This window comes from Asterias amurensis, chromosome 17 (genome assembly GCF_032118995.1).
Source record: "Asterias amurensis chromosome 17, ASM3211899v1".
Lineage (NCBI taxonomy): Eukaryota > Metazoa > Echinodermata > Asteroidea > Forcipulatida > Asteriidae > Asterias > Asterias amurensis.
In genome coordinates this window covers 8,219,964-8,245,300 of record NC_092664.1, presented here as the reverse complement: position 1 = coordinate 8,245,300, position 25,337 = coordinate 8,219,964, and the positions used below count along the sequence as shown (strand labels likewise).

Sequence of the window (25,337 nt, the reverse complement as noted above, 5' to 3'; positions counted from 1 at the left end):
AAGTCCATGCTTGAAAGGGGAAAAAATTACAAGTCTCTAACCTCGCATTAAAACGGTATAAAATGCCATTATGTTTGATATCCCCTTCCAGAGTATATTTTGTAACAAAAAAGGTTCCATTTCAGAGATGTTATGTCAATGGGTTATACATATATTTTTTTTTCTGGTAAGCTTTTGTTTTTACATTCATAAATTGTTATAATATTCAATCAAAACAACATTCAATCTGCCATTGTGACAACGGAAAAATTTCATACATTTAATGTTTCATTTTGACATGAAATGATGTAATGTTTCAAATTTTGCTCTGAAAGAATATATTTTAAAAATGTCATTTTTACACCGTTTTAAATTTTGAAACTTTGCATGGTGAAGATACAGTTCAGAGAGCTTTGTGGTAACACTATGGAAATATCTCCCATGAGTAGGTTTTGAAACTTTGTATGTTGGAGATACAATCTAGTAAGGTTTGTGATAACACCAGAAAAATAAAATTTCTTTTAAGAGTTGTTGCAGTCCAGACCCAAAAGCAGCATGATAAAGCATGACATCCTTAAAACGAAAATGGATGATGAAGCTACCATGTGCGATTCCAACTTCATGTCAGAATTTCTTTTCAAGCATCCCGCATAACTAACTTTCTAAACGAGAAAACAATCATTCAACAAACATGAAATCTACGTCTGTTCTATTCAAGCAAATCCGATGAAGGGAAGAAAAAAAAACTACTTTAATGGCCACATCAACCAAAAAACAAAAAACAGATGAAGAAGAGGGGAGAAGAAAAAAATTAGAAGAAAAACTGCTGCATCTAAGACTAACCTCCTGGACTAGCCGGACTTTGGGCTCGGGCGCGAACTTCACACCCGGCCTCTCTTGCATCTTCCCTTCGCTATCCTCCAAGATTTGGGCCGGCTGTAATTTCATCGGGGGCGAAGGGGGTAAGGGATGGGGGGAGGAAGGTTTGGAGGGAAGCGATGGTGGAATGAATGTTAGTCATGAAATAGCTTCTGTTTTTGTTTTGTCGGGGGAGAGGTTCTTTTTATTTTTTTATTTTTTTACAACAATTGTTTTTAAAAGCAAACTTTTCAAAAGAAACTCAAACGAAAAAAAAAGCAGGGTATGAGTAGTAATTTTTGTTTAGTATGCCTTGGGAGAAACAAGTTTTTTTTTTATCACAACAGCATAAACAATACTCAATGAGATTAATTTCTTACAAATAATGATAACTTTTTTAATAATGACTAAGATTAATATACATGTAACAACAGGACAAAAAATGGTGAACTCTCAATTAAAAAGTTTTTAAAATGGGGACCCATTATTAGAAGCGTAATATTAAATACGGTGTTATGGTGGAACAATTATTTTAAGATGATTTTTGACTGGTGAAAGGCAGTAAAAACATTGATACAAAAACTACTTTCTCTTTCTAAAAATACAATCATAACTTTCCCCTTGCCTTGCTTTTCATACACACATTATTGTCTTTAGTCAATTAAACACACGTTATTTACGAATAAAAATCACATCAATAATTCTGTTGTTTCATTCATTTATGTAAAAATCTGTTTACGTGTGCAATTCTTATCGATGTGATTTTTATTTTACAAGGAACTACACAGACAAGATTTTAAAAGTCCTGCTCAAATGGTTTTAAAAAACATATTTTAAAAATACTTTTATATATATGGCTCTTCAACCGCGGCAAGAAGTCTATATTTCTTCTGGTTTATGGAAATGTAAAACATTCAGAAAGAAATCTTTCTTCTTGGATGTCTTCTTGAAATTCTAAAAAAAAAAAAAAAAAAAAAAATCAGATTATGTATTTTTTTAAAGCAAAAATGTTTCTTTTTCTTAGCACATTGTAGATCAGGGCCCAATTTTATGGCTTTGCCTACCGCCTAAGAATGCAAAGTAACATGGAGTTTGCACATGCACAAGCAAAACTTCCCCGCAAAACACGCTTGAAGTAAGCGCGGAATTCCCTGTTCAATTTTCCCATGTATCATCATGCTGATGGTGAACTTTTACTTTTGTGAACGTTATAGGTGCATATGAGGATGTGATGTGCGTATGATGTGTACGTCTTATTATGGGTGCTGGTGAAAGTGAAGGATTTCTAAGACTGTTGGAAAATACAAACTACGTGGGCCAAAAAAAACAACGCATTGTTCAGGGGTGCCACAGGCCAGGAATAACACAGATGCCGATGCCTCCGCTGTCTTGGTCACACCTTTTGTGCCCCTTCAAAAGTTTCAGGCAGACGTTAAAAACTATTATTTCAATGAGTCTTCTTGAGCACAAGTGTCAGCTATGCGCACAAAATTGGGCGAACAAGAAAAAAGGTAACGAGCTAAAGAACTATGATATGTGTACTGATTATGACTGATAACGCTGCTTAATTTTTCCATAGCAGAAATTCGTCAAACAGTATTTTCAACTCAAAATATCTCGGTGAGCTTGGATAGTATAGATAGACATGGGCTCAATTCAAGACAAAAGAATATTGCTTAAAGTTTGCCTGTTTATCAAAAATAAGCAGGGTACCAGTCACAGATGGTACAAGTGACATGGTATATTTTGGCTGGTTACCTTATTCTGGCAAGCACAGTTAAATAATGCTTAGTTACTTTTCTCGCTCAAAAGCAGCTTTTTGAAATTGGGCCACACCTCTTCATTTGGTATAACTTGAGCAAGAGTTTTAAATGTGTATAGAAAAACAAAATCAAAGACAGGAAAAAAAATATACATATAAAAACTGAAATTGTAACAAACATTACTTCTTCTACATTACATTCACATACTGTGGTAGCTGCACCCTTACACGGTTGTGTATAAGGTGCTCGTTTAAAACCGCATAATTACTTATGTACATACATCTATACTCATGCATTAATTTACATAAATTATCAATACCTGATGGGAAAGAAGTTCTTCCAATGGGTCATGCATTGACTGAATACACAGGAAAAATGGATCCCAAAAAAGGTTATTATTTGTTTAAATGTCATCAATTCCTGGTCTGAAATGCAGAAATTGCACACACAGTTCACATTTACTCCACCATTTGCCCTTTGTTAACATCTATACCGCTCTCTAGTGAAAACTTTCCAGTGGTTTGTGCGCTTTCTTGTTTTACATCAATTTAGTTTATGGAGTGACACAAGAGGTCAATCTGACCTATGACCTCACTCCTTATGCAAATCATATCATCTATAAATAGGCAATTTGAGAGGGTAGGGTTGCGTATTCAGTATCCATGCATAGTTAACTGTGCCTACGCTATCATCAATACAATAAACTTTCAGTGTGTTTCAAAGATTAACGATAAGAATGTGAACTGCTCCTACAAGATTAAGTTAGCAATAATTTGAAACTTGATTTCCAATGGCATCCCAAAAGGGTATAATTCGTCGTGTGCAATCAAAAGGGCGTAAGGCTCTTTGCCTTACTTTCGGGAAAGCGAAGTATTTCGTCCATGTAACAGATGGTCATACGTATTTTAAGAAATGGCTTGTGATAGTAGGTTACAATATTAATGTTACATTCTTATTGATAGAGTTATGCTCAAAACATGTTTTCCCATTCCCATGCAGAATTTAATCTTCCTTTAATAACGACATTTGAGTGGCGGATAACAATCAACATTTTCAGACTCGGTTTTCTTGAAACATAATTTTTGCACTTATGCCCTTTCATGGTAAAAATTTGATTTCGAAAGTCTTTCGTCACAGGGACATGACGGACTGTGAGTTTGACTTTGAATAATTTCTAGTACAATGAAAAGTACTAGTAAAAGTGCTTACAAAAGTAACATTCTTTTTCCTTAATGCAATGCATACTACAACAACATCTAAATGAGTAGGCTCTTTAAAGTAAGTATGTCTGGCTTAATGCTAATGGTTTGTGGTTATAGTAGAGCGGGTGGTTTGAAGATACAGAGGCAAAATTCATCAAAATATTCCACTCTATAACTACTCAACACCTAAATGTTTAAACCCTGATAAGATTGGTATACGCCTCTCTTAATATTTATGCATGAGGTATACAATGCTAATCCAAAACGAGGCGATGGGCGCAGCCACTGCAAGTGATGCGGGACGTGTGCCCATAGCCTCAGTGTGGGTAAGGATTATGACATCATGCATAAATATTAAGAGAGGTCTCATGCTAAGAGTTGGTGGTTTGAGGGCTCAGCACCAAATCCATCAAACTCAAGCCAAACCATGCCATGAATTTTGGAAGATTTAGGGTGGTTTTTCTGACGAGGGGTAAAACCGCTTTGCTGTAGGAACTTTTCACGGCGTTGGAGCAATTCACATACTTATTGAACTTTAATAACAGAATTAGTCAAAGAGCATGCAATGCTGTCGTGGTTACGGCAGGACAAAATTCAAACCAAACAAATAAACAAAATGAAAAAGAGAACAGAAACAACCAAAAAGTTAATTGCAGTGAACTTTTGTAAACATATTGTACGTCGTGTCACCGCTCAAAATGTGGTAAATGTTTCGTGATGTGAAAAAAAAACCTCATGAAATAAATGAAAATGTCGTTTCAAATGAGCCATTTGTTACATTAAGCCAGCATCTTTTTTTCATTTGTGAAAAAAATCTATTCCTGTATGATCACCAAGAAAACTTGTTTCAGTAAATTAATCTCCTAAATCAGACTTGGGGTGGAACCAGTCACAACAAGCAATGTGTTTTTGTATGGCATTATAGCGGGTAACCTGCTCTAGGTGGTTAAATTTTCTTTTGTTTTCCGTTTACATGTAGAGTAAAAAGGGCTGACCAGATCTTGGAATATAGACCAAGCGACCAATTTCACACTACTGCAAGCATATTGGCTCATTTTAAACAGTTTACCAGTCAAAATGCAATGAGATGCATATTAGTTCAAACTGGTTCCCTGCTTAAAAATCTGCTCACCAAAAAACTTTTGTTGCCAATATGTTTAGCCGATATATGAACTTGGGCTCTAATCCCAATTGGGCAATTTGGACAAAATAGTCTGGTTCTATAATACCCAGTGAAAAATATTAATTAATTAAAATTTAAGTCTTCAGGGACCACTTATTAAGATGCGGCAGTACACAATGGCCCATTTGAAAACGGTCAAACTTTATTAGTATACCAAGCACTCTGAACACTTTTTGAGACCCGTCACTCTTAATGAATACCATGATCAACCCAATGACGAACACCATCCAAAACATTTTAAAATCTAGACAAAAAAAAATATCTCTGGATCCTCATACTCTCTTTGGCTACAGACCCTCCAGGAATCCTCCAAAATCCTCCGCTGTATATTAACTCAGCACTGAAATATTTGGAGTGGGTGGTTTTAGGGTACAATACCAAATCCATCAAAATACTCAAAATTATGTTTACACAACAGCCAAATGTTTGGACTTGGATAGGATTTGTATGCCTGGCACCAGGCCTAGAGTGAGTGGCTTTAGGTTGCAATACCAAATCCATCAAAATACATCAAAATACTCTACTCTATGGTAACTCAACACCAACATATTTGGATTATTATATGATCGGTATGACAGTCGCAATGATAACTAATTTTTGTTCAGAGACAGCTTCCAGAAGAGGATTTTGAAGGATTTTCGGTCTGTTTAGAATTTAAAAACTTCCTCAAGTAAAAACAAAACAAAAAACATCCCAGCCTCCCAAGTTGTAAAAATCTATATACATTTTATGTTAAACTCATGATAAAATAGTCGATGATAAAATGGAATTTTGCAAAATATGTTTAAAATGGCAGTAAAAATCATCTAGAATATCAATCAAGAATAATGTCTGTGCAAGCTGGGGGAGCAGCAAGTTTCAAAGAAAAGACCCCCCCCCCCCCCATTTATTAAAACAATTTAAATTGTTTTCAAAATTAAAACAATAGCTCCCATGCTCCGAAAGAATAGTTAGTGTTTGGAATGCAACAAAAAATGACTTCCCAACGAGTCAGCTTTTGAAGAAAGATATCTGTCCTTCCAGATTTTTCTTTCCACTGGGGGAAAAAATACTGAGAAATGTACTTCTTCCTCCTGAAAAAAAAAAAACCGGAGGATGAATGTCTAGGATGTGGCAGCCGAGAGTCCCGCATTCCCAACCCAACCATTGGAATGGCTTCCCAGGAAACTCACCGGTAAGTTGACCTCAGCGTGCGACTGTTCGGGCTCTTGGGGCGTCGAAGCTGCCGCCGTCCCGTCAGCGCTGTTGGCCGTCTCGCGCAGAATGACGATGTTAATGTGGTCGGTGCTGCTCCGTAGCGCTTCAACCGCTTCAAGATGGTCTGCGTCTACTAGGTTTACGCCGTTCACCTGTTAGGTTATTACAATAATAATAGTTATTATTACTAAGTTTACTAATAAATATTATTACAATTAAGTTTAATAATTATTATTTTTAAGTGTGCTAAAAATCATTATAAGGTTTACTAAATTACAATTATTAAATTTACAAATAATAATTATGACTTACATCATGGCGCCGACAATATTTATCGAGTGATTGCCAGCTCCAAAAGATTTTCACAAATTTACACCATGAGTCTGCTGGCCTGATTTTAAAGTCACAAGTCTGAAGCCTGATTTATACTTCCTGCAATTGTTGACGTCACAAATTTGCAACGAATAGTTCACAAGAGTTAAAATGTGATCAACTTCAGCGAAAACATGGCTGTGAAGTCAAACTTCGCATTGCATTCGCATTCACAGGAAGTATAAACCAGGCTTTAGGCTCAGAAAATAATTGTTCTTACCGAGAGGACCTTGTCACCGACTAGAAGCCCCTGCTTGAAGGCCATGGCGCCTTCAACAACTCTGGATATAAATATACCCTAATAGAACAACAAATAAATACAATTTAAAATCCATGAAATTCAATTTTTAAGGTATATGGTGGTAAAACTGTCTCTGCAGCATCCTTGATTTTATAACCAGAGGATTTGAACCCACAACCTTTAATAATAATAATAGTAGTGGCAAATTATAATGCGCCATGTCTGTCTAATAGACACTCCTGGTGCAGGAGAGATGCCGAAGCCAGATTGCAAAGAGTATAGTTAAGCACAAAAATACGTTTTCAAATGGGTTTTGAAGCTGGAATATGTTGTGATTTGTCGGAGTTTATGGGGGAGTTCATTCCATAGTGATGGGCCAGAGTGCGAGAAGGAGCGGGCTCCCCATGAATGGCAACGCTATGAGCAGATTTCAGACTTCTATTAATCATTTGGTAACTGCTACTAACACAAAGGATAAGAACTGCCTCAAGCAACCAGTCTGGCTAGTAGTGTTTGCACCGAGTATAAAGTGCTTAATACAAATATTGCTAAACAATTCTATGCTCAGCAGAAATGACCAGGAAACCAGTCAAGTTGTACACCCAACATTGTAGTCTGGGCTGGTAGGCATAATATTTCGTGCTTAGCTACTATTTTTGTGCTTACGAGGCTCTATGGAAGTGAGCCAAGGTCTATGGCTGACCGAAATTCTCCAAAATGGACAACACATAATGGCAAATTGGTATTGTATTCACTTACCTGGTCATTGCCCTTATATGGTGTTGACCCTCGACCTCCGGCTATGCTAATTCCTAGACCTCCTCCATCTCTTGAGAATGATATTTCAAGCTGCAACAAAAGATTTTTAAAAATGTCATCTTTATTTTGTTTCTCGGGCAATCACCAAAAAGTACAGTGGAAATAGCAACATACATATGTACAAAGAGACAAGGCAATACAAGCAAAGGAAGGATCAGGTAAGCGACCCAGCTGGATCCTGATAGAATGACTAAAAGAAACAGGCTCTCCTCTCTAGCTGGTTTTAAGAAGAACAAAAGTCTCAATTTGTTAAAAAAATATTTATGATTTATACATTTTCAGGTTAAAACTCGAAGAAAATATGAAAACAAATATGAAACAGTTGTCAGTCTATGAATAATTGTCGTCCTACACTGACTGTAAGTCACCAACATCAAAGCCTTTAAACCCCATCCAACCTTGTACCCATTGGTGAACGATCTCGCCGCACCATTTGACTTTTTCCCCCCAGAATGCCTCGCTCGATCGAAACCCCTGGAAGTGTGCCTTGAAATATCCAAATATAAAGCTTGTATTTTTCTAAAATCTACCAAACATAAATTGGACATAGAATTTTTTTTTGTTTTAACTACCAGATATTGAAATAAAAATTTAGTTGGCTTTAAGCTGTTTTCAATAAAACATTTTTTAAAAAGCTTAGAAAAAACACTCTGATCAATTAGTTTTCACTCATAGGTTTGTAGAGGGGATAAAACATGGATAAAGGTGAGAGAAATAACTGATCCCAAGTTTGAAAAGTCTGTTATTAAGGCAGTGGACACTATTGGTAATTACTCAAAATAATAATTAGCATAAAACCTTACTTGGTAACGAGTAATGGGGAGAGGTTGATGGTATAAAACATTGTTAGAAACGGCTCCCTCTGAAGTGCCATAGTTTTTGAGAAAGAAGTAATTCTCCACGAAGTTGATTTTGAGACCTCAGATTTAGAACTTGAGGTCTCGAAATCAACCATCTTAACGCACACAACTTCGTGTGACAAGGGTGTTTTTTTTCTTTCATTATTATCTCGCAAGTTCGATGGCCGATTGAGCTCAAATTTTCACAGGTTTGTTATTTTATGCATATGTTAAGATACACCAACTGTGAAGGCTAGTCTTTGACAATTACCAATAGTGTCCACTGCCTTTATACCTAGTTAAAAGAAGAGGTCTTTCTTAAGATCACTGGAAAATAGAGGGAGTAAGATAGTGAACATGGACAAGGACAGATTGATTGAGTAACATCACACCACGTCACACCACTCCACAAAGAGAACAATATTTCTCAGATTCGAATTTGAAAAGATAAAAACTGATATCCTCATTATCCCCTTCTCTAAGGACAAAAGAGAAAACGGCTTCTCGAAATGTTATACACTATCAACAGAGCTGCATTGCTTCATACATGTACCCAGTCAGTTGTCATGGTCATTAATTTTTGGAGTAATTATAAAAGAGAAGACAGGTTATTATGGTCAACATTATTACAACAGTAGCCACAGAATTCACAAATAAAAGAGTGTAAGACTTGATTAGGTAAGCACACACACAAACACAGTTGTCAAACCAGTAAATCAGGGACTTTTCTTAGGTCTTCCAATGCTTGGGCTTCTTCATAAAATAACTAAAACAGTATTCATAAATACCCCAGACAGTTTCGCTACTCCTATTGGTGGAGAGCGCGTCAACGTAAGGGTGTTAAAACGGTTGATAATGACCGGCCAGAACGCGCAATTCATAGCTATTAAAAACAGCGTGTAATCTAATTCTAAGCGCGCACACGTAATCCTTTTCTAAGCGCCCGCGTACACACAACCCACGCACACACAACCCACGCGCATCAAACAGATTCTTCACAAAGTTTTAAAAAAAAATACTTCAAAGTGTCTATAATTGTATTTTTTTAACATTTTTTAACAAAGGGGCATTTATGAATGGGAATAATAAAAAAAAACTTCTCTCAACGATAAGTGCCCTAGGTGTTTTTTTTTGGGGGGGGGGGGGGTTGGGGGGGATGGTGTCGTCATTTGCTAAGGAAACAAAGTAAAAAATTAATATGTAGATATGATCAATTTATTACTGAAATAAATGGTGCATGAAAGAGTTAAAGGTACTCGGTGTGATAGGTTAGTTATGCGCTCATCACACTTCAAGCCAAATATGGTATGATCTACCTGCTCTTCAATGACACTACCACTATAAAGACGAGATCGTAAGTTACTCAGGCTGGAGACTAGACTGTGCGACTTACGCAGGGAGGGGCTATCTGGTGCTCGCTGCCCATCCGAATAATTGGTTAAAAGAAAAGAAATTTTAAAAAAGAAGTGTTGAAAAGAAATGTAACATGCATGGTGTGCCATCACCTCGATCCAAGGAGGGATCGATCTTGCAGCCACATTTTTTTCCCAGCATGCCTTGTTCCCAGCATGCCTTGCTCAGGGTGCGTTTTTGCCGTTGTTACCAGTAACAAGTTTCGGTGTATGGCTTGTGATCAACCAAAGGCAAGTTTAACCGAAACAGTTATTGGTTATGACAGTGAAAAGGCACCCCTAGAGTTGGTGTATTAAAACACATTTTAATTAGGTCTCTGGCTCAAGGTAAGTTTTGTTGTATGTGTCTATATTTATATAGGATTAAAACAATCAAAAGGTTCCAAAAACAAAGGTATACAATCCCTTAAACCATGTGACATACAAGTATAAACACTGGGTTTTATTTGAGTCTTTCACCTGTAAATGCATTGCACTTTGTACCAACCATCACTCAAATAACACACAAAAATGGCTTAGTGTTTAAAAGCATAAAACATAAAAATGAGAAGTTGAAAAACTTGAGAAGGGGGAAGTGAGAAGGTTTGGATCCATATTCAAAAGAGTGCTACGTGACAAAAGAGTGTTAATGTAAACAGAAAAATCAAACGATATGAAAGAACGTCAAAATTCTCATTCCTTTAAAGGTAAAAGATATTAACACATCTTGACACAAGCAAAATGGATAGAGCTGCCTGCCAACTTATTCGTGGGCTCAAAGGTTCATATCCCACTATGGACTATTATTATAAAGGATGGTAGGGGGAACAGTCTTATAACGTTTGTCTATCACGCGTCCACAACATATGGGCGGACTACAACAGCGCCCTCTTGTGGTTAGAAAAGGAACCGGCTGATGCTATAATTTAGACTTGTATGAGTCCCTCACCCGTTCGTAACTGGGCTGTTCCTTCTTGGCCTGTTCGGCAGCCGTCCTGGCCAGGACCTGGGTCAGCAACGCTGTGGTCAACTCGTCTGGTTCCTCACTCAGGTTCACCCGTTTGTTCTTCAGGTAGTGCGGGGTGTCCCGCCGGTGTAATTTCAGGTCTGTTTTTTCGAGGGGTTCTTCTTCGTCTTCCACGTCGCTGGAGAAGCCCACATGTTTCTCTTCCTCCTCGCCCTGTGTGAGGTAGTAGAGGGGGGTTTCCAGTGTAGTAACAACTTGGTGTGCTGACTTATTGGGGGGTAGGGTCGGGTTATAGCTTTACATGTAGTCCACTTTTAAGGCAATTGTATGGGTTTGACCTTGGTGAAGGGTCAAAGTTCACAGGTCATGTGTACTAACTAGTGTTGTTTGTTGATGGATTGGAAAGGCTGATGATCTGAGCTCAAAAATTGTATCGACTTAATCTCGATTCAAGAGAATTGTATTTTTATTTTTATTTTGCTCTATTTTTTAGCAGAGGGGGACTTGCAAAAAAACAAATTTTAGTAATTCGTGAGCCAGACAACTTCTATGGTGTTTTCTATTTCAAGGTTTGAGGCACGTTTTGATTATTTACTTTTGTTAATGTACAGTCACCGTTAAAGAAACCATTGGTGTCAGTCGTTGAGAGTCTAATAATAAAAGTCTGTGATTGTTTTTTTTTCCCTGGAGCTTGCTGGGGTGGGATGTGAACCGTGTACACAAATCGTAGTCAAGGACAGGCGCTCTACCCATTTCACTTTATAGCAAGAGTTTTTTTCTTAAAGAATGACACGAAACCCCGCATGCAAGACCCATGCAATATAACAAACACCAATCATTTCCTTAATGTTGGCTACAATCAAAAGTACCCGTCTTTGTGAGAGGCGAGAGACCTCTGAAGAGAAAGAGGCTGGTTAAACATCGGGGGTACAAAAACTTTTAAGACACTATAGTTTTAAAGCTTAGAGTTTTAAAAACACACAAACTTCAAAAAGGTTTGGAGGGTTTGTACCGGGAGATAGATGGACGAGACAAAGATTTCCAAGATGTCGATGTTAGTGTTGGTGTCTGAGAGTGGTGGGTGATTATGAGGTGGTGGTGGAAGTAGGGGGTGAGATTGGTGGGGATGAGGGTTGTTGGGGGTGGGCTGATCAACTGAGCGCAAGTTATTGGATTGAGGATTGATTTTATGTGAAAATAAAAAAGATTTTTGGGGTTGAACACAGAATTGACTAGAGTGGGATTTGAACCAACCGACCTCCGGATTATCGTGCCGGCGCTCTACCAACTGAGCTATCTAGCCCTATATTGGCGGTACGTAAAAGGGTGTACATGTAACTCGTCAACAATTTTGATATACATGTAAGGACCAGTCTCCTCTTTGCCTATGCTGATATTTCGGAGATCCCAGGGTTGAATATTCTAGACGACTAATGTCACAAAATGGTAGGCCTCGAACTGGGCCACGGCACCAACAGCAATTGCTGTGGTGCCCTGTGCTTTTGCTGTGGTGCCCTTTGCAAAGTTCTGATGCAAACTTAATTGTACTGCCCCCCCCCCCCCCCCCCCCCCCAAGAACGAAAATCAAGGTGTGTATTGTGCTTCATGTCTCTTCCCTTTGCACAATCACGGCCTTCATTCACACAGCTGCTTCAGTACAAACAAAGTTGCACTCAAGCACGGAACAATTTTGCTACCAGCCATAATACCATTCCACATCTACCATTTGTGAGTTGTTCCCTGCTCATTTTTAAGAGAGGCAGGAGTTTTGTTGGGCCTCATTCTCAGCTTAAGCAGCTCTATAAAAATAGGGGACTTTATCCCGTCTTCCAATTATCATTTTTTGAAAAATCTGGATGAATCTTGACCCTTCATTGGCTGAACACAGAGAATGAAGTTCAGAAATGAAGAGAATGGGTCTCCAAGAAAAGATGCAAAATAAGGGTGTGGTCTTTGAGGGGGGGGCAGGGTCTGGGTTTATGAAAGGGTTGGGTCTCGGGCTGGGTATTTAACAGCCAATTGGAGAATGGAGCAGATAGTAGGTGGAGTGTGAAATATACAGTTTCATTTAACAAGATAGTGAAATTTGGATCCGTAAGGTTTGGGAGTTTTGGTTCGTACACTTTAATACTAACCAGGTAGTAATAGTTGCATGGCAGAAAAAAGGCACAGTCAAAACAATTTATTCTGTGAACTTCCTCGCCAAAAAAAAAGGCATACTTTTCTCTTTAAATTTCATCGCATATTTTCTGAAAAGGGAATAAGGCAGTTAACACGAGAAGACTTGGTTTAAAGGAAACAAAAACAATGTTTAAAATCACATAACAAAATTTGGGATGTACCTTTTTATACATTTTTTTTTGTTTTTAAACCATTTTTTTTTTATTATCTTCTTTTCAAGTAAATATTGATTCAAAGAGGATGATCACGTAAGTTTTCTTTTCACTTAGCCTTAAAGTTGCGATGCATTTCAAGAAAAGAAGAACACTGCAAACAGTAAAGGAACTAAACCAAAAGATCAAGAAGAAGCAAAACACATTTCAACAGGAAGGACTTACCACATTCGAGCCGTCCATGGACAGACGATTGACGGCCGGCGGACCATCAGGGGTCCTCGCTGAATTCTCAACCTCGACGTTGACTGCTTTCAAAAAGGGATCATCCATATCATCCTCCGCTACATTGGGCGTCAGCGGAGCTGCCTGCTGTGTGGTTGTTGTGGTGGTTGTTACGACGACGGTGCCAGTGGCTCCGGCCAACAGCGGGTCTGTCTCCATGGGGATGTTTACTGAGAGACGCTTTTCGGACTCGTCATCCGTGCCGACTTGGCTTTCGTCCTCGTCTGTGGAGCGCTGGAGAGCGAGAAGAATTCAATATATTCAGTTTCACTCCCACATTTTTATCTTTGGAAGTATACGTTTTCCCAACCAGTTTCAGCACAAAACTTTTCAATGTCATTGACAAAATAGGGACACCGCCAATATAGGGCTAGATAGCTCATTTGGTAGAGCGCCGGCACGTTAATCCGGAGGTCGTTGGGTCGAATCCCACTCTAGTCAATTCTTTGTTCAACCCCCAAAATCATTTCAAAATTTACCCAGTCAGCTTCCCTTGTGGTTTACATTGATAAATTAAAATTCAAGCATTTTCCCATAATTCACTCAAACTAAGGTTTCTTTGTAGCTAGTAATGCGTTCACTTTCATTTTCGTGCACACATGATTTAGTGGGTTTTTTTTTCTTACTCAGATTCATTCCAGTCATTCTAATTACATTTATAGACATTCAAGGCGAAGACTAAACCATTTTTCAGTAGAAGTTGTACTCGCTATTCAAACTTGATGAAATTAAATGGTTGACAAGCACCTGCTTTTACGACATTGAGAGATTCTTGCGGCCTACTAAAATTCAATTATCTGATTTGACCAGGGAATGTTAAATAGGGAAGATTGAATGGATCCTGTTAAATGCTGAATGCTGATTCAACAGTGCATTCATTTTCGAACTAAATTGAATGATCCAGGTGTTAAAATGAAAGGTTTTTTGTTGATATTGGCAGGGAAAAAGATAAAAATTAAAATTAATTTAAAAAAAACATTAATTTAATTAAAGTAATCGACAACATCAGTAAACAGTATTGTCCAAAGGCCCACACTTTGTGTATCACAACTTATATATAAAGTAACAAACCAGTAAAAGTTAGGGCTCAATTGGTCATTGGAGTCGGGAGAAAATAACGGGAAAACCAACCCTTGTTTCCGCACGTTTCGCAATGTCATGAAATGTGTTTAACATAAACCCGTTATTCTCGATATTGAGAATTGATGATTGTTTTAATGTTTTCTCGAAAAATAAAGCATTTCATGGAATAATATTTCATAAGAAGTCTTTCACCATTACCTTCTATAAACCCTGTAAGTTATTTGTAAATCAGTGAACTTTTAATTTTTGTTCTTTTCAGAAAGTGTCCAATAACTTTAATGAAATGAGCGATGGGGTTTGGTGACTTTAGAGACTTTTTGGATGGAAAGACACGAAGATCGGAGAAAAACAAGAGTAAATCTTGACGCAACTACTCACGTTATGTTTGCCTTTATGGTGACCTTGATGAGCAAACTTTGGATGTCTTGCCTTCAACTCTCTGGGATGAGGAGTGTCGTGACGTACAAAGTTGGACTGAAAATTCAACAAAAATCATTCATTTTATTTGTATTGGTTCTTTTTTTTTTACGAGAGAACAGCTAACATCACAAGGCCAGAGACGGCCACTACAACCAGTGGGCAACCTTTCACTGATGTGGGCTATCAACCCAAACCAACAACCACCAGGGGCATGTTGCCACCTACTCCTGGGCCTCAAACAGGGTTACCCCTTTCACTGTCTGTAAGAATAGACATGCAATTGGGTCCATAAGCAAGTAAGCACAAAAACTTGCTAAGCACAGAAAAGTATTGCTTAGCAGAGAAAGGTTATATTAAATTCCCTTAAGTTTAAAGTGTTGCAACTGGTGCCCCACTAATCATTTGCCTAAAAAGGAAAGTTGCTAAGGAGTATTTTCTGCTGAACAACTTAATGAAGTTGGACCCTGGGGCCAATTACATAGAGCTGCTTAAGCAAAAAAAAATTGCCTAAGCACGAAAATAGCTCGCTTATTTTTCACATGTTACTGGCAAAAATGTCATGACATATACATTGCTTGTGACTGGTATTTAGCTGTTGTTTACTTAGCTTGTGGAGTCTTGGCCGGTAATCTGATTTTACTGAGCAAGGATTTTTTTTGCTCAAGCAAACTTTTGTGCTTAAACAGCTCTATGAAATTGGGCCCATGGTGAAATTGAATTTATCCACAAAGTCTCACCGGTCGTTCGTGTTCTTCAAAGTCGACGCCTTCATCGTCAAACTTGATGGCCTTTTCAGGTTTCTCTGTCCAGCTTACTCTGTTGGTGTCATCCTCAGTTGTTGCTACGCTTCCTGCAAGGAGATTTTCTGCAATATATATTTTTGTAAATCATTTAATTGAGAGAAAGAACAGTTGAAGCGAAAAACAAGATGTTAGGATATGAGATGTAGTAAGATCAAACAGTCAGCCTTAACTGCATACAGCCAGAAAAATCAGAAGTTGGTATTGTTTGAAGCGTTGCATGGTGTGGAGAAATAGGATGAAACGCGAAACTATAAATAAATAGTAAACTTGCAGGTACAGCCATGTGTCATTCTCCTGAAGACGAGCAGAGTATATTTTATCGAAACACCAAGAACAATCTGGCTCTTTTCAAAACCAACACTCACACAAAAGAGATTTACAGATGGTTGTACCCGCAAGTTATTTATAATTTCTTCCTCAATCACAAGTTGCTTTTTGATAACTGGATCTGGGTAGATATTCTCAACGCTCTTTTTAGAGCAAAACAAGAACAGTGGGAATGAGCTTGATGCCTCTTTTGTGGGTATCATTCTTAAGCAGGCGCATGAAGTGGATCGTCCACAGGCCAATGTGCCAGATTCTGACACATTTTTAATGAACCAATTCTAGGGGTTTTTAGAGCGCCTTGCTTGGAGGTCAAAAGGTTGGTCAAAGCTGCAAATATTAATTGTTTTTATTTTACAACCATTGGAAAGATCCCATCTTTCTCTTGATTACAACTGTAAGCTTGACTTTTAACAGGGGAGCATAGATTTTTTTTTTTTACTAGTTTTGCACTCAGGCTTGAGTTGGTTTTCTTTGTGTGATCTAAAAGGTGGCCAATAAATGGTAAGAAAGAGAGGGGTATAGTAAAAAGCAGGGTCTGCAATACGCACCCATACTCTCTGATGGTCCTCTCTGTGGCAGCATGAAGCAGGTTAGAACCTTAAGATGCTGTGGTCCAACCTCGTCCGTCTGGAAGTTGAGTAGCGGCTGAGACTGTCATGATAAAACAACAAAGCTAAATTTACATCTATTCAATTGTTTCTTGAAAACTAGAGGATTGGGACGATTATACTCTTCCAAAAGCCAATGATATGTTTTTTGATGTTTTTAATTAAAATTAGAGGATTGAAATGAATGGACTCTTCAATGAATAATGCATTGATCCATACCTGGTTGAAATGAATGTACTCTTCAAAAAACCAATGACATGTCTTTTTTTTTTTTAACTAGAGGATTGGAATGAGTGTTCTCTTACACCAACTAATTTAATATAGCATTAATTCATGAATAATGCATTGATTCATATAAAGTGCATTGATTCATTCATGAATAATGTGTTCCATACCTGGTTCTCGGATAACCAAAGCGCTTTGAGGTTACAGTTGGCCAGCTGGATTGGAAGCCAGTCCAATCTGTTACCGGAGACGTCTAGGACGTGGAGCTCCTTCAGCAAGCCGATCTCTGGGGGTAGCCTGGTAAGACGATTGTCTCGTAAGGAGACCACGCCGAGCTGTGTGCATTTACCGATCTGGAATTGGGAGAGGGAGGAGGTATTAAAACAGTTTCATAATAATAATAACTAGTTCTTACATGTATGTAGGGCATTATAGGATAACGTATCAATGCGCTTTACATTAGTGCCCTGGTCATTTGGCCAATAAAAACATTCCTTTAATCTTTCTCAGCTCCCTGGGGAGTATGCAGCACCAGGCTGATGTGGCGCTCTGAAGGCTTTTTCAAACACATTATCAACCTCTATCGTTCAAACAAAACTGTCTGATAAAGCAGCTCTATGAAATTTTGGTCCCAAGAATATATTACACAGATCTACTTAAATCAAAAAACATTGCTTGACAATTTTCTGCTCAGCAGAAAAATGAGCAGATACTAGTCACAAACTGTACATGTGACATGGCAGTTTAGCTGGTAACCTTATTCCGGTAAGCATAATTTTGTTGCGCTTAGCTACTGTTTGTGCTTAAGCAGCTCTTTGAAACTGGGCGCTTTGGTGGGTTGGGGACGTTGAGTGGGCCCCCCAAGGCAATTCTTCCCTTACCTCCGGTATTAAATGGATGAGTCTGTTACGGTCCACGTTAAGATTGTTGAGTCTGGACATGTTCCCGACGGTCGCTGGTAGCTCCTGGATGATATTCTCGGTCATTATCAACTCTGTCATACTCTCACATCTACACATCAAGAAAGGACATCACAAAAACACATCAGCAAATTACTGGGGTGAGAGTCACTGCTGACGAAAAAAGTCTGAAAATGGGGTCTAGAAATGATTGGTATATATTTGGTTTGCGGTGACACCATGTTTGTATCTGCTTGCTGGGTAGATTATGTTCTTTTGGAAAACTTGCCTCGCTTTATATTCTACAGAGTAGAATTTCGGAATTGTGAGAGTCTCAGTTCTGAAAAGAACTGTCCTGCTTTTTAACTACTACCTGGGCTGAAGACAAACATCGGCAGAGACTACTGGTAGTACTTTAGCTTTAGTGGATTGAGAGGACTTCTATAGATCTAATGGGGTACATTGAAATGTTGGCGTTCCCCCCCCCCCCCCCCCCTTTCCCTGAAGTTATAGATTTCAAGGAGATTTTAGGAACAGTATTCTAAACGCTAGAGAAGTAAATCGAAGAGCAGAATTTATTATTTTCAGAGAAATATTATTTGCTTAGCATGAAATTTCTTCCTTGATAAAAACATGATTACCAACCAAATTGCCGCGTGATTTTCAGCATAAGCAAACAAACAGCTGAATACCAGTATCAAGCAATATGCAACAAATGGAAATTTGGTTGGTAATCCTGTTTTTACCAAGGAAGAAATTTTGTGCTAAGCAAATGTTTGTGCTTACAGGCTTTATGAAATTGGGCCCTGATATTTCTCATCCCTGACATTAGTTCACCTCAACTGCAGCTGCAGAGTGACCCTAAAACATTTTTTTTTATTCTGTTTTCATATTTTGCAGAACGATAGTTCACCGCTGGCAAAATCAGTTCCGATCCACCCTGAACCTCTTCAGAGTGTTGGTTCACCTGCTACACAATTGAATCAATTTACAATGCACAGCTCTATCCTCTTCCTTTGTCGTTCTAGTTTAAAAACCAGGGGTGAGAGTCATTACTAACGAAAAAGTCTGACACTTGGATACAAATTTAAAGGTATGTTGAAATGATGCCATTTCTACCGATTGGGTAACCCCTGGGGTTATAGATTCCAAGGAGCTTTTGAAAACAGTATCCAAAGCACCAGAGATGCAGAACAAAGAGCAGGATTTCTTTATTTATGGACAAAAAATATTGTCTGATTTTCATCAACAGGCCGACATAAAAAGTCTGAATTCAGCCAAAAGTCTGAACAATATGTAAAGTCATTGCTGACAACAGAAGGAAGAAATTACACAATGTATGATCCAAATTTTAGGATGTTTTGAAATGATGGTATTTTCACCTGTTAAAGATTTCACGGAACTTTTAGGAACACCATCATCAGCAATTGAGAAGTAGATCAAAGAGCAGGTTTTTTTGACATGTAAACAAAAATAACAGCTGATTATCTTGACCAGGCTGACTTAAATAGCCTGAATTAAGATAGAAGACTGAAATTTCTAACCCCTGAATAATACTCGGCTTCTTATAGGGCGCTTTCATTACATGAAGGGCAGCCCAAAGCACTGTCTTTGAATTCTTGAGGAAGGCTTGCCCTGACTAGCACAAAAGAAGCCTGCCTTGGGCATCCGGAGGCTGCCTTAGGAGTCTAGGTACAATACTTACCCTCCGATAGAAGAAGGGAGAGCGACGATCCTGTTCTGATCCAATTTCAGGATGCTCAGGTGTTTCAGCTTGCCTGCGGACAAAACATAAAAAACAAACACCACATCAGTCTAGTGATAATGACATCCCTTGAAACAATTCTGTCAGAAATGTCATATTTGATGAGAAATAAATAAAACTTTCAGCTTGCCTGCGGACAAAACACAAAAAACAAACACAACATCAGTCTAATGACAATGATAGTAGACAACATCCCTTGAAATAATTCTGTCTGAAGTGTCATATTTGATAAGAAAACAATAAAACTTTCAGAGTGCCTGCGGACAAACCACAAAAAACAAACACCACATCAGTCTAATGATAATGATAGTAGAAAACATCCCTTTAAATAATTCTGTCTGAAATGTCATATTTGATGAGAAATAAATAAAACTAATTTCCCGTTTGGAGTTTATCGCTCAGTGAGCATTTCATTCAGTTACTTTTTTTTAATTAATGTCATGCAAAATGTGTATTCGATTTTTCACTATTTTCTCGTGACCCAGATAAATGATTGATCTCAAACTTCTACAGGTTTGTCAGTTCATGTATAATGGTGCCTTACATAAAGTGCTTACACTGCCAGCAACTGTTTTGTTGGCAAGAACCAATTCTGTAATGTTCCTTTAAGCTTACAACTTACCAATTCCCTCAGGCAGTTTCTCAAGGCAGTTTTGTGAGAGGGTCAGATCCGTAAGACTCTGGAGTCCGCTAATCTCATCTGGAAGAGTCTCCAAACTATTCTCAGAGATGTCCAGAACCGTCAGTCTCGTCAGGTTTCCGATTTCCTGCCAGAAATTAAAGATAAAAATTTCTTACTTTTAAAGGATATATTTGATTGGCCTGGGCCTACAAGATCAAGAGCACAGACCATACACCTTATTACAGATACTCAGTAGGCACCCGTAAGGCGTGGAATCATGCTTGATCGAGCATGCACCTCATTTCACGCCTAATGTGCGCGTACCGATTATTTGTGATTATAATACTCCGGTTGCTTGTTCTGTGTTTTGGTTGGCTGAACCACGGTCACGTGGGATGAACTAATATAGTCTAGTGATCGCGCGCGCGTGTTTTGCGGGAACTAGTACCCGAGCGGGCACTAGTCTTCAAAAATAGTGCCCGGTTACAACGCCCTCTCTTGACTTGAGCCGTGAACTGTAACTACAAAACTTCCTTCCTTTTCCAGATTTCTATTCTTATTTCACATTATTTAAGACCGAGCTGTGTTATAAAACTTCGGCTGAGGGAAATAGGTCGCTCTTCTGGTCACTCAAAGTCCCTCGGGGAAATAGGCGTACACTAGTTACCTCATTGCCAGTCAATATGTGTATAATAGGTCCATGGTCTCCCTGATTCAGTGTGCCCTCTATAGTTTATCCATAAGATTTTTTTGATTTTTTTTTGCCAAAAAGCAGTCGACTACTCACACTCGGGACTCAGCGCTGCATCAACTATTTTGGACCTTGAAATGGCAGACTTGAAAGTGAAAAAAATTCACCAGTCAAAAAAAAGCGCAATACACAGCAGAGAAACTACGACCTTGCTGCTTAATTGAAGGAAACACCAATCATGTTATTTTAACAACTTTTTTGGTCATCAACTTGTCCCCTGATATGCTGTAAAGATTTCCTCCATGGCCAAATTGCAGAGGATGCAGCTACGTCTATGACTGTTCCTAACGGTGTTGCTGAGGACATTCCAGCGTTTTCCCCATGGACAAGCTAGCACAGAGATCCTGATATGCTAGATTTGCGTGTTGATATGCTTCCCCCCCCCAAACCTACAGTAGGGCTTCTGCAACCAAGATAAACACCAAGAAGAAGACCTTAAGACCTTCCAAAAACCTACTTTCAGTTCAGAAGCTTTGTGCAAACTTCTATAAATCTTGCCCAGAATGCCCCCAGTTCTGTATATAAAAAAATATATAAAAACCTGGGAAGAGAACCCTGCATCCTAGACTTTAACAATTCTCATTTGCATTCATAAGTAAGCTTGGGCGATATCGATTTATTTTATTCACGATATATTGCCGACAATATATCGCGTTATTCGATATAATCGCGATTAATTAAATTTGACATCATCAGTCTTCAAACTCCCAGTAAAAGTTGCAGAAGAGACAGTCATAGCACAAGAGAGGTGTTCTAATGACCTATTCTTCTGGTTTTACTCCAAACCTATGGGTGAAAGATGTCTCAGCTAGGAAATACATCGCGAATTGCGATATTAAATTGATATCGCAATATATCGCGATATATCGATATTTCGATGAAAAACCAAATCGATCTGATATCGAAATCGTTTCAAAATTAGTATCGCGATATTCGATAATATCGTGATATCGACCAAGCTTATTCCTAAGTAGTTTCTTATCTCTAGTTTCTAAAAGTCAAAGCAACCCATTCATCAAATTTAAAAGGTCGCATATTAGTGAAATAATGAACAGTTGTTGTTTTTGCAACATTCACATCGGCTTATTTTGATTGCAGCAATACAGAAATAAGCAATGGTTGCTAAGGGGATCTTTAAATAACATTGATGTCAACTTTGACAGTAATTCACTCTGAACAAAAACAATTCTCTAGAGGATTGGTTGCGAGACGGCGTCATGTAAACTAGCTGCAAAAGTGGCTTCTCCTTGGCATACTGTAGAGGAAATGCTGTATTGCAAACCACCCATATTTTATGCATGTACATGTGTACCTGTAGGTGGATAAATTAAACCTACACCCAAAATAAAAATATAAAAATAAATAAAAAGTGATTCAAGGCAAGTCTCTGCTGTAAAGGGAATCTCTTAATCTTAATCTGAAATGGAACTCTCTTCCCACAACATCAGGAAAAAACTCCCAACAAAATGCGATACTTTAACAGATCAATTTCCTCAAGTTGACTCTTAAGCAATACGTGAAATTGATCTTTGTGCTTTTGAACACAAGTGCATGAAAACAATTTCACAGAAAGATCTAGCTGTTGAAAAAAAAAAAAATGTACACATAAAAACCACAAGATTCAATTTCACTTTGCTACTGGTTGTTCCAAATACTGGGTCAAATTTCAATGGAATGCGAAACCTATACAATTTTTATGTCACCGCTGCATTTGTTGTGAGTTCTACTATTGGCTTTAGCATCATACATAGTTGACCTAAATGTGTACGTAATGTAAAGGCACAATGAAAAGGGTAGCTCTGCATTGCACATTGTACTTTGTACTTGGTGTGTGCAGCACACTTTCGGTTTAAACAAAAACCCTTTTGTTCTCAATACAGTTTTAAAGATAAAATGTAGTCTAAACAGCTACTAGAGCCAAAACTTTCTGACGAAAATGTTATTTAAACTTGTTTATAATGTGTTTGTTTATCTTTCAAGCGTAATTTTGATATTTTACAATTTTTCGTTATTACTACATCTAGCATGGCTCAAAATAAATGCTGGACTGCAGGCCTGGGGCCATTGTTTATTTTTTTATTTTTTTTTATTTTATTTATTTTTTTTATTTTTTTTTTTTTATTTTTTTTTTTTTTATATGCAAGTCGCCAGACACACAAGGCCTGAAGGCCACTTCAAGGTGTGGGCTACAATTTTTTTTTTTTTTTTTTCAGAGACCGTTGCCACCTACTCCTAGGGCTGAAAAAGAGTTACCCCTTTTACAGTCCATACGGATGTAGGCTTGGGTATCATCAATCTGAAGCCTGGCCGGTAGAGCAGAAAGCACTACCTCCCCAAATTTACGTACATGTAGCAAGTGTCATGACCAGGATTCGAACCCACACTCTGCTGATCAAACACCAGAGCTTGAATCCGGTGCTCTTAACCGCTCGGCCATGACAAACCTGACACAATTAATTTGGCGTCAGTCCAGTTAACTTTATACCGACAAGTCCTTGGGTCTTATGGTTTTTTTTACACAATAATATTATTATCAATATGAAATGTATGATTTTTTCATTAGATAAATGCATTTCAATTTCAGTTTGAAAATTTGTTGTTTCACTTCATGTTGTCAGATTATTTCCGAGCGCGGAACATCCAAAAACTCATCCAGTTTGCTTACGCCCACCACTGAGTTCATTACCATAGGTTTAGGAGCATGGGGGATGAGTGAATCGTAACGGCACCCTGTATTCTGCACATCATTGTGATGCTTGTTCTGACTTACCGGGGGTAGGCAGCTGAGAGCGTTGCAGTCCAGCCACAACTCCATCAGGTTCGGCAGCGCCCCGAGGGTCTCTGGTAGCTCCTCAAGCTCATTGCTGCCAAGGTCCAACAGTTCCAGACGCACCAAGAAGGACAGGGACTCTGGAAGGGTCTTCAGAAGGTTCTCCCGAAGCTCTAACATCTGGAGATTGGAGAGGCTGGATGGAAGAAAGAGAAGAAAAAAAAGTGTTATTTACCAGCTGATGAAATAACAAGCTTGATCTGGGTTCAATTTAATCTGAGCAGTAGGTTTCCGTGTTTAATAACCTACATTGTATAGACTGAAGAACATAATTTTTTTTTTTTTTTTAATGAGATAAAGCCCAACATCACAAGGTCGTACAGCCACTTTAAGGTGGGGGCTACACTTAACTGATTTGGGCTGTCAACCCAAATTAACTGCTACCTGGGGCCAATTTCATAGAGCTGCTTAAGCAACCAACTTTGCTTAAGCACGAAAATAGCTTGCTTACTTTACACATGTTACTGGCCAAAATCTCATGCCATATCCATTGCTTGTGACTGGTATTTAGCTGTGGTTTACTTAGCATAACAATTGAGTGGAGTTTTGGCCGGTAATCTGATTTTACTAAGCAATGATTTTTTTGCATAAGCAAAATTTTGTGCTTAAGCAGCTCTATGAAATTGGGCCCAGTGGCACTTGCCACCTACTCCTTGAGCTGAAACATGGTTACCCTTCCACAGTCTGGAGCCTGGCTGGTAGAGCAGAATGCACTACCTCCCTAACTTTTTACCAAGCAATTATGGTTACGTGCTTTGCTCAATGACACAAGTGCCATAACCGGGATTCGAACCCACACTCTGCTGCTGAAAACACCAAAGCTTGGGCTCGTTGAACAAGACAACTAGACTTTAAGATAAAGACTCGTCACGGAAACTAGACAAGTAGACTTTAAGATAAAGACTCGTCATGGATTGCCTCCACTCAAATGAAGCAGATGTTTTAAATCAATTCTCTTCCAGCTCAGGAGCTTTCAATGGCTGTTCCTGGCTTCCAACATGCAAGTTTGTAGTAGTTGAGGATTTTTGGCCATCTTGCATCAGAAACAGAGGTCAGCTACCAAAACAGGGATAATTAATAACAACAGACAGAACAGACATGACAGCCGATCAGTTTGGTTGTTTTAATTTATTTTGCTGAAAAGGGGTTTTCTCTCTTAAAATGTCAGTCTTTTATTTCAACCCACCAATCCACAATTTTCTGATTTTCTTTTTTAAAGATGTATTCTGAATGGCCCTTTACCAGCAAAAATATAAAAAGTGATTCCCTACAACTTTTGCCTACGATCTGTTTGACATAACGCCAGGACCTCAGGCAAATTCCAACAAATCGACATAGATGCTCCTCTATGCAAAGCCGCAGATCCTTCATCATCAATATCACTCCAAAAATTACAATACAGGAATATCAAATTTTGGAAAAGAAGAAAATAAACATAAGGACCCAACGAGGAAATAATGTCGTCCAAATACTCCAGATTACGTTTGATTTAAATTCCCGTAGGCAATACATGTAACAGCACCTCCAAGCTTTAAGTGTGGTGTGGATTACGTATCTGAGATTCTGCATTGGATT

The 25,337-nt window shown here is 38.4% G+C and overlaps 1 protein-coding gene across 9 annotated transcripts in view; it reads right to left on the bottom strand.

Annotated features, from left to right (window-relative positions):
- Nucleotides 1-25,337, bottom strand: part of LOC139949924 (protein scribble homolog) — a 121,165-nt gene that overhangs the window by 41,612 nt on the left and 54,216 nt on the right. For 6 of the 9 annotated variants that reach the window (XM_071948500.1, XM_071948504.1, XM_071948508.1 and 3 more), the window contains exons 5-18: nucleotides 23,703-23,898; nucleotides 20,182-20,326; nucleotides 19,500-19,572; nucleotides 17,777-17,906; nucleotides 17,066-17,248; nucleotides 16,611-16,713; nucleotides 15,670-15,797; nucleotides 14,891-14,986; nucleotides 13,370-13,663; nucleotides 10,794-11,024; nucleotides 7,555-7,644; nucleotides 6,775-6,852; nucleotides 6,158-6,334; nucleotides 823-915 (exon numbers count right to left, since the gene is read on the bottom strand). In XM_071948500.1, coding sequence (XP_071804601.1) covers nucleotides 823-915; nucleotides 6,158-6,334; nucleotides 6,775-6,852; nucleotides 7,555-7,644; nucleotides 10,794-11,024; nucleotides 13,370-13,663; nucleotides 14,891-14,986; nucleotides 15,670-15,797; nucleotides 16,611-16,713; nucleotides 17,066-17,248; nucleotides 17,777-17,906; nucleotides 19,500-19,572; nucleotides 20,182-20,326; nucleotides 23,703-23,898 — 2,017 coding nt within the window. The remainder of the gene's footprint in view (nucleotides 1-822; nucleotides 916-6,157; nucleotides 6,335-6,774; nucleotides 6,853-7,554; nucleotides 7,645-10,793; nucleotides 11,025-13,369; nucleotides 13,664-14,890; nucleotides 14,987-15,669; nucleotides 15,798-16,610; nucleotides 16,714-17,065; nucleotides 17,249-17,776; nucleotides 17,907-19,499; nucleotides 19,573-20,181; nucleotides 20,327-23,702; nucleotides 23,899-25,337) is intronic. The other 3 variants (XM_071948501.1, XM_071948503.1, XM_071948506.1) reach the window with 3 other exon arrangements.